Source organism: Merops nubicus, unplaced genomic scaffold (genome assembly GCF_000691845.1).
Source record: "Merops nubicus isolate BGI_N331 unplaced genomic scaffold, ASM69184v1 scaffold14016, whole genome shotgun sequence".
Taxonomy (NCBI): domain Eukaryota; kingdom Metazoa; phylum Chordata; class Aves; order Coraciiformes; family Meropidae; genus Merops; species Merops nubicus.
This window is the reverse complement of record NW_008617024.1, coordinates 1-14,773: the sequence shown is the minus strand read 5'-3', so window position 1 is coordinate 14,773 and position 14,773 is coordinate 1. Positions and strand designations below refer to the sequence as shown.

The following is a 14,773-nucleotide window of genomic DNA, read 5'->3' as shown; positions in this document are numbered from 1 at the left end:
TTCCTGCTGTGTCCAACACACTAAACAGCCATCCTTCATAGACCTTTTAGTTCTTCTCTACTGTTCTGGGGAAAGTTTTTGCTAGGAGAAGACAGTCTGTTGTAATTTTGTAGTAGTTGAACTTTGCTAATAAATTCACAGAAGTTGTATTCCACTAAAAAACTCCACCACATGACATTAAAAAAAAATGCACTTGTAAATCAGTGTAAACTTGTTCCTACCAAAGAAATCCACTGCTCTGTTATCTATCATTGGGGTTGCTGGCAGCAGTCCTTGCTGTCTGTACCACTTGCAAACACCACTTCTGCTATTCAAAGGACACTTGAGACACTCAATATCCTCCACATGCCTCCTCTGAAGGCAGAGCTACAGATGGAAGGAACTGCTAAAAATGACATTTCTAACATCCTGATGCTCACAGCTGACTGGCAGGTCTTCAGAGTGCCTGAAAACACTTGGAGCATCCAGAAAGAAAAAAAACCCTCCACTTTCAACACTTTTTTCCCTCCTTCCTGCATTTGTGTACTTTAAAGAAACCAATAAGCTTCAGTGATGCTTTCAAGCCATACACATAGCATATGGATCTGTTTTCTCAGAAGTACATTTTAGTGCCATCCAAAAATACAACCTACCTAATAAGAAACAACACAGCTAAATGGAGAGAAAGAAAATCAATGAAGTGAAGCTTCTTAAATTACCTAAATTGCGTTCCCTTCTTTTAACAAAAATGAGTAAGGTTTTTTGCTAACTGCTATTTGAGTAAGCCAAGGAAGACCTGACACAAACCCACGCTTCAGTGTGCAGACCAGGGGCTGATTAGGATCTTGGCCTTTGGGAGGTCAGGTCACCAGCACAATAAGTGTTTCACACAACACTGCGTTGTATGCCCAGAAACCACCAGTGCCAAAGCAGCTTAAGAAAAGTGAGATTCTTACAGCAAAACACAGCCTCATTGAGTGAATTTCTGGTGGAACAGAACTTTGAAAATGTGTTTCAAAGTTAAAAAGAAGTACTTTTTATGGTTTACCTATATCAACACAAAATAGTGGATGAATACCTGTTCCTGGTAGTGAAACTCATTAGCTTCAATCTTCTGGATTTCTTCCCATATTCTGTAAAGGAGGGAGAAGAGAATAAAAGGAGTTTTCCTCAATTATTCCACAACATTTATCAAAAATCTGAAAAAAGCAGTCCTTTAGGGAAGGCATCAAGAGCGAGTTCAGCAATTCATTCAGTATTCGGTATTATTTATAAATATATTATATGAACAATTCATTCAGAAGCCAGTATTACACACACTTCCCTTCCATCCAAAAGGGCATTTCTCAGATGGCAGAAAACTGCTACTTTCCAAAGAGGAACAGTCAACTATAAAGAGTTAAAGTCTGATACCAAATTATGACCAACAGCAGAACATCACAGTCCTGACTTCCACGGATTTGGATCAACAAATTTATCTAAAGGCAGAATTGCATCTTACATCTATGCTAGTCCGGCTTATTAAAATTCTAAATGGGATCACAATAAATCAGACTAAAAGCGTCAAGAAACAAGCACAAACATTCAGCAAATTCATTGTTAAACTTTTTCAACTGATATGTTTCCCACACAGACAAGCTTTACTACTGACTCACCATTTATGCTCTAGTAACCCCACAAAAAGTATAAACACTAGAAATTAAAGGATAACGGAGAAGGACAATCTCACAAATATCCAATGAGTGGCAAACACTTGCCTTTTATCTGGCCCTCTCTTCTGCAGCATCTTCACATACTGAAATACAACATGGGCCACCTGCAGACAGAAAGGAACAAATTGGTTCTTCCAAACACTAGGAAAAGATCAACAAAATCAAATTGCAGTAAAACGTACCTCATAGAAGTGCTTGTAACCCTCATCAGTCAAAGTCACAGAAATGCTGAAGATGGAGTAAGTGGAGTTCTGTTCAAATCCTGTCTCACCATTTCCACCATATAATGCAAGAGCCCAGAATCTAGGGAGGAGTTCAAGGCACTTATTGATTACTCATTTCAGCTTTATTTGAACTTAACTACAATTAGCATTATCACAACTTAATTCAATGGCTTTCAATCTGTTTACAGCTTACACAAAGCTTTCCAGCATAAAGATGTGATCTGAATCTCAGGACACAGGATTTAAGAAAAACAGTGAAAAATCTAAGATACCTTTGGGAGATCTCTTAAAGATTAATCACAGATATTGCTGATCCATGGATCACAGACCAGAAATCACTTACTTCTTACTTGAGTCTATCATAAGTTTAAAGAATATCACTATAAAATGCTGATACAATAAAGCAGACTTGTTCTGCTTTTATGTATCTAGGAAATACATACATACAAATCAGAATTTGCCTTGACTTTAATCACAGCAAAGCATTTAATTACTATACTTTAAAATTACATACTTTTTTCTAAGAAAAGAAAGAACACTGCCTTTGCCTTCATGTCCCACCAGCCAGGAAATGTAGTGAAGTGGCTTCACCCTAGAAGAAAATTTGAAGGAGATTAAATGCCAGGAGGTAGTAAGTTCCACAGAAAGAACTCAATCACTAGACAAATGACTAAAATATACACTGCCTGCTTCTTCATGGCAAGTTCTGCATTTTTAGGCAGCCTGGGGATAATAAGCTAAAAGTGTGGGAGTTCAGAACATAATGACTGATCTGCGTCAGTGAGGAATGACGTTAATCTGCTGCAGACCAATTCCACTCAATTTATAAAAGGAACCATATCTGCATCAGTTTAATTCATTTTAAAACTGTTCTCCTAGCTGAACTGAAGTCATCTGTAACACAGACAATTAAGATTCTTTGGGTGGCTGTGAAAGTCAATACATTACTCACAACACAAGCACAGCAGAAGTAAAATGCAGCACCACCATACCTATAATACTGTTCCTGTGGTGGAAGCGCCCAGGTGATATTCAACGAATGAACCTTCCTGACTGGAACAACTGAACACAAATACATTTATTGAATAGAACCAGATATGATCAGATACAGGTAAGAAATTTAACATAATGTAGAAAGAACGGTTAGAAGTTATTCAGAACCACAAAAATTATTCTACACACAGAGAAAATACGCAGCTAGGTATTCAAAACGTTTTAAAACAATCTATTTTGCTTACCTCTGTAAAGTTTGTGGAACTCTGGTGTGTCAAAAGGCTGAGTCAGATGGCCAAAGCTGGGTTTGGGTAAACCACTTAAAAGCAAAATTAACGTGTTATGTTACTGCCAGGATTAAAGGCTACACTGAGATAATCACAAGATGTAACCATCCCTAGTTCTGACGTGACAGGGCTGTACAGCAGGCAGCCAGAAAACGGCCCTGAACAACAACTGCAGCCCAGGGGCCTCCCAGCCCAAAGGGGAAGAGAGCCTGGCATTCACTTGCCTCAACAGCAGTCATTACTAAAGATTTAGACAGTCCATCAACCCCTCCCTCTCCTTCAGTCCAAGGGGTTACAATAAAAAGCCTGCTTTCCTAACAGGGGAAAGGAAAGCCAAGCACAGTAAACAACTTCCTGAGTCCGCCCTGGATTCAGAGAATCCCAGTGGATTGTCTTGTGGGTAAAGAAAAAGGAGGAAGATGGGTGTCAGAAGAGACAAACGAGTCTCCCCATCTGGCATTAGACTTTCCCAAGTCTCAAACAAACATCTTGCAAAAGCATAAAATGACAGGGGAAATAACATGTTTTTCAAGTTAGTAAAGCTCTTGCAGAGCACCCTTTTTAGACACCATATTAGAGAGAAATAGTAAAAAAAGATCAAGCTCTAACCAGCTGCCACCCTGAGGATGACACTTAAAATCAATTTCTCTCAACACTTATTATTTTTGACATAAAGCAAAGATAAGCAACATAAAACGATAACCTAGGTTTGACTGTTTTATCATAAATTCAAAGTATGGGCACATACTAAGCAAATAGTGCTTCAAGTTCCCACCACACAGCTTGCAGGCTAAATAATTGGTAAGCATCAACAAAGTCTTCCTGAAACAACTAATGCCAGTCTTTGATTTCCAAAGTTGCCCTTTTTTTTTTTCTTTCTGGAGAAGGATGTTAACTAACAAACATCAATTTCCTTAGTTTCTCTAGTTAAGGGATACTTTTTTTAAAAAGATCATTTTAAGAACAGATATTTTTGCAACTTGTAATGCCTTTATGCATCAAAGAATCTTACTTATTTGGAATTTCAGAGAAGATTTCTGTCACCCACTTTTCCAGTGTATCCAGTGTTTCTAATAAGGAAAGAAAAAAAAAAAGAAAGCCAGAAGTACAATTTCCTGAGGATCAAAGAGAAATTCTTTATCTTATCTCACCAGTTCAGTTTTTTTAAAGAAGCTGCAAGTCAGTATATTTTAAAAATGCATAATTCTAAATTATAAGCTTCAAAACTGTTGGTTTGAGCCAATTCTTAATATTCACTGAACTATGTATGTTTCAGGTCATAGCTCTCTTTTCGTATATAGTGCTGAAATCTCAGGCTGACACAACTGGGATTTAAAGTTCAGTAGTATCTGGTGTGACTGGGAGAAGGAATTACTGACTTAGGGCTCTACAGAATCACCAGTATTGGCTGGCCACGTTCCATCACTCCAGAATGTACAGCAGACACAACAGTGTTCACACCCAGATGCAGTCCTGCTGTGCTAAGAGTTCCATCTCCCCATCCTCTTTTCTAAGGGGAACATGTCAAGAACTGGAAGTTTAAGGTTTGGGTTTTTTTAAATGACTGACTGGAAATTGCTTGTTTAAGCAAGATTCTGTGTTCCCAGAGGGATGCTGCATATGCTAAACAACAACAAAAGAGGCAGGACAGGGTGGGGGGAGGATTCCCCTTTTGTTTTAAAAGGGAGAGAAATACAAAGTTGATATGGCCGGCTATCAGTTACCACAATTAGAATCCATCACTACATAAGTGATTATTCAAGAGGCATTCAATGCCCTAAATAGTTTACAGTCTAGACAGAGAATGAAAGCATAGGAGAAGAATTACCACCTCTATTATTATCATCTCCATTTTACAGATGGGAATTGCAATCAGTTTTAGCATTCAACAAAACCCATAAGCACAAACATAACTTGAATATACTCATTTAATTTCAACACAGGTCTCTACTATATGCTTAACTTCTAAGAAATAGCTTTCTTTTATTCTCAGCAGAAATGACCCACAGGTCTGAAGTTCTTGGCTGAAATGAAACTCTATTCCAACTGCACAAAATTTTTCAGTCTACAGGGAAAAAAACTCCAAGATTTAGGATCTCTATTCTTCCTAGAGCAATGTGCTTTATTTTGAAACTTCTTTTGAAAGAGCCCCAAACAGAACAAAACAACTAGGAGACCCAGTCTCAGTCTCCCCATCATTTTCTGTGGCATCTGTTGACAGCAGAAAAACCAGCAGCGCTAAGTCACTTAAGTGGTCTCCCTCTACGTTCCTACAAAATTATTTTTTAAAAATATTATCTTTTATATTTTACCTTCTGAATGTTAATCTGGAATCTACTCAACAGTTTCAGTTAAAAGCTTCTCAAGAAGTGGCAAGAGTGACAATAACACAGCACAATTGCTCAAGTTTTGTTTTATTTGGAAACCAGGCTAAAATGTAAACACTACCTGCATCACTGGATAATCCACTAAAACAGTTTGGGCTGCAGACAAACTGGTGCCAAAACCACTACACCAATGAGCCTGTTTTTAAGGAACAACTAATTTTACCTTTAGATTGGACAACTAAAGTCATGTAGTGAGCCGAGTAATAGCGCTGCCAGAACTCCCTCAGTCTGGTGTAGGTGTCAATATTATTCCTTTTAGGCTCATGCTTGAGTGTATCTGCATTACCTGTAAACATTAAAAGGTGGATGGTTATCCAGACAGTGGTTACATCAAGACCAGATACAACAAGAACTTCTTTTCCACCCCTGGCACAGAATCTAGTAGTGATAAGCACATTAAAGATACTTAACAGACCTGCACTAGGACTGCATTGTCCAGGAGAGGAAGGACCCGTTTCCCTCCTGCTCCACTCACACGGCTGCAAACTCAACAACGAATTATTTACTTCAAAAAGCCTCCTTAGAAACAAAGTCAGAAATACTTTATTTTTCCCAGGAAATTTTAACAGTAAAAAACATGCTTAGGCAAGACAGACATGACTCAGAGAGCACCACCTTCACATTAACAGGAAGTTACATGACTATACAGCTAGAGCAACCAAGATTTAATGTCAGCAAAAAGCAGTAACAGAATTAAAAGAATCTTAAGAACCAGACAATTGCTTTTACACTCAAACATTTTACTGTAAACCCAGTAATTGCTGTAATACTTCTGAGCAAGTCTAGTGTTTGCTGTGATAAGACAGCTCACATTAAAGCATCTTTTAAGAGGTTAAAAACTTAAAGTATTATCATCACTTCATAATATAAATTCAGAACTTACCCCAAAAGAATTTCTTCATAGGATGTCCAGGCCTGGCAAGACTCCCAAAAAGCATCTCCTTTCTGTTTGCATCAGAAGGTCTTGCTAGCTGATACTCTGTTAATGCAAAGAATTTGCAGTGATGTGCATCAGAATTTGAGGTCATGTTCCCATAAAAGAAAACAAAGCAAAACCCCATTTGTTAAATTTTTATGGTAACACAAGGCTATCAAGATTCTACAGGGCTGACCCTGAAACTGCCAGGGAACAATTACAAACCTGCTCCTCCCATATATTACACAGAACAACTCCTAGCCTAATAATGACATAAGAAATTGAAAGCTATGCAAGACAGTTTCAAAAAATGCAATTTTACAATCAGTTTATGCTACTCTAAACATGGTATTCTGCCAAAAGCAAGAATTCACCCTCTTGAACTGCATTTTCCTGTTCCTGTTTTTGCTGATAATAAGAAACATGCACAGCAGATCTTTAAATTAATTCTTTTGGCTGAGATATTCTGCAGACAGTTCATCAAGATGACATAATTTATGTGTCAATACCCTGGAAGGAGTGGATCTGCACGATGAAGGCAGTGCCAGCAATGGCATAAATTTGCTGTTGAAGGATCACACCTTAACTCAAAGACAGGTCCTTGTTTATATTGACACTTACCTAAAGATCAGATTGCCCACTTTTCCTTGCCAGAAGACAGATGAAGGGGACAACTTGGAATAAATATTTGAACCAGTTGGTATAAGTGGCAATAACGTTTTTTTTTTAATGAAACAGTGAGGTTGTACAGGTAGTTTGGAGGTGTTCACTAAATACGAGAAAATCTAGTGAACACACCTCTCAGTTTTACGCCTGGTTCCATTTCCTTCTGTGAAGTGACTTTGTAGTTATTAAGGTGTTAGGAGATGAGCATAATCATCTCAACTTCCTCTATTAACTCTACACAGGACTAGAGAAAGCGCTGAGGCTACGCTGGAGCTCTAGGCATGTTGTTCACTGAAGAGCATCCACCTGCTCATACAGCTGCCCTACCAGTTACTGCCAAACCACTTAAAATTATTAACCTCTAATTCAAGAAATAAGATGGTAAACTCTCGCACTGATGACACTATGTTCAGCCTTTCTTCTGTAAAGATGGTTGATATCCATTATACTTAAACTGACGAGTTTAATCTCTCTGTTGAGTGAGGTGGCCTTGACTGAAGTGCTCAGAAGGGGAGTCCAGAATGGAAACCAAAGAACAGTGTTACAAAATAGGTTTTGTTAATGTGGGACAAGATACTCTTACTTACCACTGTCTACAGCCTCAACTTCTCGGTCTATTGCATCCCTGATCATTAGTGGGTGAATAAAGAATTGTGCCCACCTACAAAACGGAAAAATCCACATACTTTTCTTCAGTGTCTATTAAGGCATGGCAAAACCCCATAAACTAAACCAAACAACTACTACTTTAGTTTATAACATTGCCTGTCTTACTACATACTGTATCGTTTGTGAAAGGTAAAACCCAGTTTAGTGATGCCACCAAAACCCAAAGGGCAGAGCTTCCCCGCTTCACAGGGTTGGAACGAATGGGTTGGAGGCAGGAGGATGTGCCAGTAACAGGTGCAGGATTATCTGCCTCTGCATTTTAAGAATGATCACACTTGATCAGACAAGTGATCCATCTAGGCTGGTTCCTGGCCCTAACAGGGACCAGAATCAGATGTTTCAGAGCAAATCCTTGATTGTTCATTAGGAACATCATGATCGCAGGGAAAGTTTCTTCCTAACTCTAGGCAACAAACTGTTGATTTAAGTCCTGAAACATTAAGGTTTTATATCCATCACAATTTTATCACTTACTATAAAAGTCAGTGTTGTCATCCAGATACATATTTTCTGTACCCACAGTGAGCAGAGCAATGGAAAGAGACAGATCTGCAGTGAATGGAGACTCTGCAAGAGGCTGCCACAGAAATTTTTTTTGCTTTTTTGTTGAGCTTTTTTAATGACGCACTGAACTGGTTGAAGCAACAGGTTAACAGTAACACATTGTTGACATTAAGCTAAAGACTACTGAAAAGTGATGTCTTTCAGTTTCTTTAGATCCTCAAGTGCTTAAAGCATCCATTTATCTTCTTTATATCAGATGCTGTTCTAAACAACTCCTAGTTTCTGTCTTTCCTCTGCACTAAGTGACCTGTTGTGACATATCATAATTACAGTTTTTGATGCCTTCACACTTCCAAACATCTAGGAAAGCTGGACCAATCGGCAAATGAAAGCTGAATTTGGCTCAGTAAAGTAAAATCTAGGCAATACTTGGTAAAATGTGCAAACACTTGTTCTTGGCATCATCACAGGAATGTATTTTGATCAAGTTTAATTCCTCCCGAGACATTTTACAGCATGAAGAATACTCTGCTGCCACACCTCCACGAACGAGTCATTTCTTCTCACTAGAGCAGACCAGGTCAACAGGAGTAGCTCTGTGGTCCCAACTCAGGGAACAGCACAGAAGAAGTTGTTCAATACTTTCTGCCTAAAGTTACACACTTCTCCCAATCAGGTGGGTTGGGTGAAAGGTATCCTTTTGAGGCACACATTGTATCCTAACATTCCAGGCCGCCCTCCCACCCACTATAATGGATTAGACTTGGAAACAAAGAAACAAAAACAGAAAAAAAACCACTATCAGGACAGAGACTTTGAAGAATGCGTCACTGGCATTCTGGGAGCACTTCCTTGTGAACAGTTGTCACATTGAGTAAGATTTCACTTGTCATCAAGGCCACTAGTGTAACGGTGCTAAAAAAATCAAAAAGCTACATGCATTAAGACTTACCCATGGATCCTACCTAATCACACCATGGCTACACCAGCACTATCTCAAAAGGGAAATAATATTTCCTTATACTCAATATCCACTTCTCTAGTGTGGGTACCTACGGAAGTTCAGTCTTAATCATCCCAAAACGAAGAACTGACCAGCTACAACCAAGCTCCTGAGGCACATACCAACATTCATTGACACTTAATCACCACGTATATGAAGTTACCTGTCAAGTGCTTCTTTGAAGTACTTCCTCTGCACATCAAACTGGAAGATGGTCCGCTCGCAGTCAGTTGAAGCATTGTCACCACCCCCATGTTTCTTCAGAAACGCATCAAACCCATTCTCAACTGGGTATTTCAAACTGCCCATAAAAACCACTGGAACAAAAATCAGCAAAATTACCAAGCTGACATTAATTTGTTATTCCTAACTGCAGCTACAGTAGCCCCTCTTCAGCAGTGTTATGTACAACTGACCAACAGCTCACACACAAAGGTTAACTACCAAACAGCAACAGACTGTGCAATCTGCCTTCAGCTACTATAAAAACACGAATTTATTTAATTAATGAAAATAATTCTGGGATAGCTGAAATGGTACCAAAATACTACAGAAAATCCAGAGCTAGACTGCACTCATTTTGCACTGAAGCTGGAGAAGAAGAACTGGGAGCAGATACATACTATGCTCCAGGAAGTGTGCCAATCCAGGCAGATCTTCGGGGTCAGAGAAGCTGCCAACAGCAATGCAGAGGGCTGCTGCAGACTGGAGAAAATACAACACTCTCAGTAAAAGACACTTCAAGAAACACTTCAGGAAAATGACAGAAGTAAAATGCACATTAAAAAAAGTCTGGTCTGAATGCCTAATTACAAGGTTTCAGACCATGAGAAAATTCACTACCTATTTTTCACCTTACAGCTTTCAGTACATACCTGCTTTTCTGTACAGCCTCTCTTCCTTGTCTCTTCCTTTTCAGCTAGCTCTTCCAATTCACTGTCATCAGGATCATTGAAATCCTCGTTATCTCCATCGCTGTCCTCATCCTCCTCATCACAGTCCTCATCATCAAAACCTTCTCTGCCATCTTCAATCTCAGCTCCGGAGTCATCGTCTTCATCATCTTCCTCTTCAGATTCCTCATCATTGTACTCCTCCTCTTCTTCCTCAGATAAAGCAGCTGGGGCACCATCCAAGTAATTCAAATCCGAAATCAAAAGCGCACATAAGCCATTTTGCAGTTTGATATACCTGAAAGAATAATTATTTGCAATTAGTATGCTCATTTCTCAAAGCTGAATTGTCAGAATAGCAAAAATCTCTTTATTGCCTATGACAGTTCTGTGTTCTTGACCTGAGACTTCCTAATGAGAATGTAACAGTAGCTAAGAAGGTGAGCAGTTTATAGCAGGGAAGTAAAAACACTCTTCTGCTATTTAACAGCTATAAGAATAAGAAAAAAGCACTTCAAAGTAGTGGCAGAAGCTCCTCTCCCCATAAGGTCAGAGACACCGATTAGAGCTTTTATTTCTCTCCCTGTGACATGTTTAAGCTACTAGCACTCACTCAAGAAAAAAATCACGTACTCAGAATAGGCAAATCCAGGCTTCAATAGCCTGTTACGCTTGTCAGGCTCTTGAAAACATATATTATATGACAGCATTAAGGTCTTAGTCTGCCTCTAAATAGGCCCCAGAGACTCCATTTTATTTGATTTGATTTTATTAATGCTTTTTATTAAATGGGTCCACAGACATAGCAGGCATGAGTTAGATCTCTGCAGGCTTAATAAAGTAAGTCACAGCAGGTTGGTTGGGTATACTACCCAGAAGCAACAGTTCTCTGTGTGTGTATATATGCAAAAAAACCCCACCAGCCTCCTGTTCAGCACCATTCTACAACTCCTCAGGCTGAGGAACGCAAGCACCGAGGCTCCATGCTGTAGAATCTCTCAGCAGTATCAGTTTCACATCAGACCAGGAACGGCCACAACTCGTCCCATGAGCCAGAGCACCCGCTCTGGGAGCCTGCACTGGCTACTGTGCCAGCTGCTGGATCCAGAAAATACCTGAGCCAACCTAAGAACTATTGTGATATAGACAGATAGTATCTGACCCAACAAAAAAAAAAAATGCTAGTATAAAACAAACCCATGGTCACATCCCAGTCTCCCATAAAAATCTGAGTTACAGAGCAAGTTTGTACCAGATCAGAACTTTGCAATGTGACTGCTGTTGTAATTAGGTAGCAGAAATTTTGAAGATGATTTCCAGCTCAAGCTACCTGGGAAGTACCCAGAACAAAAACTAAAGGCACATTGTACATTTTCCAACTCCTTGGTTTGCAATGTATCTCACAAGTTTCATTCATGGTTATCACCACGCAGCTTCAATGTTTCCCAGAAATAACAGCATGTACTATTACCAATGTTTGCAACTCAAAAATACAAAATCTGTGTAAGTTTTGCTTTCTACGAGAGCTGTAGGACAGCTGCTATGGCTCTGCAAACCACAGACCAGCTTGGGAAAAAATCACTCAAAGTACATCTCTGCCAGTTGAATTTCAAAGGCATGTATTTGGAGGAAAAGGGGTACAGTGAAAAGAGTTTAGTAGTTCTGAGAAAAAGGAAACTTTTAGACTTGTTGGACTATGAAGTCTATGAAAAATGCTAACGAATAAATGTTTATTAGTTGTGTTAAACTCACTCATCTGATGGGAACTGACAGCACTTTCTCTGGGCCAGCGTTTCACCGTCACTGACACACCTGGTTCACTTGCTGCAGGACCCCTGACCAGGAGAAATTTAATCCACCCAAAAGCACAAGGGCATTTTTGCTTGTTCAAGCTACAGCGCACCGTGTTAGTCACAGAGATGCTCTGAGTAACTGCAGGAAGAAGAGACAGTACTAGACCCACAGTGATGTCTCGGCACAAAGTTAATCACCCAGACGTTCTGAAAAACTCTTGGCATCATACACTTACATCACATTACATAGCTGTGGCACTGATGGATGCACAACAGGGGTCCTAAAAACAGATGTACTATAAACTTGGGCTCCTCAGCTTCTGGGAAGCTTGGAGCAAGAAAGAGACCCAGACAGCAATGAGCCAGCATTGCTACAGCATGTCTTGCAGCATAACCACCATCTTCTTCACCTCTGCATACAACTGTCTTCTCCAGGTTTTTTTCACAGCCCATGAAGAACACTGGCTTCCCAGGGATCAGCAGATAGTCACAGAAAACATACCAGAATGGTGCCATTCTTCCAGAACTGTTTGCCATGAAGCTGTTTAGCCAGGTGTATCCAGTAGCTGTTGTTGAGCCTTTCCACATACTTCTATTAAACTTGTGGAGCAAATGATACTAATTTTACAGTACTTACCTTGAGGCTTGTGGGTGTTCTGTCCTAGGACATAAAACATCCAGTAGCAAGGCAACAATTGAGCCTTCAGCAGCAGCTTGGTTATCTGATTTCACTTCAGGAGAAACTAGAACAGTTTAGGCTCTACTGAGCAGAGGCACCAACTAACATAGGTGTTCTTTACTTTTTCCATGTTCCAGTCCCATGGAAAGGAACAAATGTAATCAATACATACGTATCAATTCGTATGCAAAATACACTACCAAAAAATACAATCACATCACATAGAAAGGCAAGCAAGTATAGTCCAATTACTTTTTTGAAGAACTATACAGGCACTGATAGAAATAAGGCTTATACATAAAAAAAAAATTCTTAAAAACACTGTTTAAACACCCTGGAGAAGTTCAAATAGGATGGTTTTCACACAAAGCTTTTTCTTATAGCAAGGATAATTGTTTAACAGCTAACTAAATATTGAAATACATATGAACACACAATAAACAGAGAAATGTTTTACTTTCCCAAAGTATCCACAACAAGCAATAAATTCATCCATATATGTAACTTCATGGGTTTATAAGTAAATCATACATTTTGGTAAAGATAACTACCCACTCACAGCTCTACTGAACAGAACCAACTTTCATTACGACAGTAATTTTTGTCCAAATAAGCTCACTTTCGAAAATACATTCTCCAGTCTGCCAGAACTCTTTTGGGTTTACAGTTTGAAAAGACAAAATGTAATATTTTCCACAAAGTTAAGACTGATGTCACCAGATGGACATGTTAAGCCCACTGTGACTGGTCCGCAGCATCCATCATCACTCATACATGATCAGAGGAGAAAGTGTACATGCACCAGCAAACTGCCTGCCCCAATGCTTCCAGGTCTAGTATATCGTTGGTGGACACAGGTACACTTTACTTTCAGGCCCACTCACGTCTTCCTTCCTAAGGGCAACAGTCGTGCCTGTCCCCTGCAGGGCTCACATCCCACACGTGGAAATCGGTCTGACAAGATGCAACTTGCTGCTTCCAACTAAAAAAAGCCTGTTAAGCACAAAGAGTAGGATTTCTGGAAGATTTTGGTTTTGCTTTCTCTTATGCTATAAGCAAACACAGCATCCAATTTTCTACATGTGGAACAGGTTCCTGAGCCTCAAAACAGACAGGCAGTGACAGTTTTCAATGGATTTCACAAGCCTCACCACAGTGCTGCTTCAGGTAGTAAAGGAATATTTAGCCTCCTGCAAAGTAGCATGAGTAAGAGTGCCAGCAGGAGAAGCAGGCAGAGAGCCAGAGAAAACAGCAAGGAAGTAGGGCAAGAAAAGAGGGAGCAAGTTTCTCCTTAAGCCAATGGGTACAGTCCTCTTCACGCAGTCAGCAGGGAATTTCACTGTCAACCAATGTCACTGCAAATCCAAAATTCAGTTCCAAGCTTAGACAGGTTTTCCACTGGCTGCACAGATTAGTGAAAAGTAAAGATAAAAGAAGCATCTCTAACAGGGGCTGAAAAATCTTCTGCCTAACAGAAAAAAAAAAGTTATAATAGTGTCATGTCAAGAATGGCTGCCTTACAGCACCCAAAGAACTCAACGTTTGCTGGTGTTCTCTGTTGAGTCTCTCACTGCGAGGCTGCAGATGCTATAAGTTGCACTCTGTGACTTTTTTAGCACTTTCAGGAGTTTTACTCAGACATACACAAATGAGAACGCAAGCAAAATTGAACCATGAAAGTAATTTTTGTCTCAATTCACAGACATATTTGTGTTAAAACTTGGAAGCTCATCTAAAAAGGGAAGAGTAAACAAACTCTTTTTTTTTTAAGCGAAGATCTGCCCTGTCATACCACAGCCGCATTTCACACTTCAGCTCAACGCTCTGGGAGTGGAGCTGCCTGGATGAGGGCTGCAAACTAACAATCCCCTGTCGCTGTGCCTCGAGAACGCAGTGCCACGGCAGAGCCTCTGAAGGAGTACGGCTCGGGGGAGTTCTCTACACAACCCCAACTCGCCTTCAGAAGGAAGGTTCACGCCCGTGAACCGTCGCCCTCCCTTCCTCCACAGGCCCCTAACTGTGCCAGTCACCAGGCCGAGCCCACCTTCACTCACTCACCCGAGGAGCA

The 14,773-nt window shown here is 39.9% G+C and overlaps 1 protein-coding gene across 1 annotated transcript in view; it reads right to left on the bottom strand.

The window, feature by feature from the left end:
• NRD1 (nardilysin (N-arginine dibasic convertase)) overlaps nucleotides 1-10,531 on the bottom strand; it is a gene marked incomplete at its 5' end in the record, with an annotated part of 23,249 nt that extends 12,718 nt beyond the window's left edge. Inside the window, 13 exons of the mRNA XM_008943017.1 lie at nucleotides 1,058-1,112; nucleotides 1,737-1,795; nucleotides 1,874-1,994; nucleotides 2,430-2,507; nucleotides 2,908-2,977; nucleotides 3,154-3,227; nucleotides 4,208-4,265; nucleotides 5,746-5,868; nucleotides 6,466-6,561; nucleotides 7,752-7,825; nucleotides 9,504-9,657; nucleotides 9,964-10,045; nucleotides 10,216-10,531. Coding sequence (XP_008941265.1) covers nucleotides 1,058-1,112; nucleotides 1,737-1,795; nucleotides 1,874-1,994; nucleotides 2,430-2,507; nucleotides 2,908-2,977; nucleotides 3,154-3,227; nucleotides 4,208-4,265; nucleotides 5,746-5,868; nucleotides 6,466-6,561; nucleotides 7,752-7,825; nucleotides 9,504-9,657; nucleotides 9,964-10,045; nucleotides 10,216-10,531 — 1,360 coding nt within the window. The remainder of the gene's footprint in view (nucleotides 1-1,057; nucleotides 1,113-1,736; nucleotides 1,796-1,873; nucleotides 1,995-2,429; nucleotides 2,508-2,907; nucleotides 2,978-3,153; nucleotides 3,228-4,207; nucleotides 4,266-5,745; nucleotides 5,869-6,465; nucleotides 6,562-7,751; nucleotides 7,826-9,503; nucleotides 9,658-9,963; nucleotides 10,046-10,215) is intronic.
• Nucleotides 10,532-14,773: the final 4,242 nt, after the last annotated feature.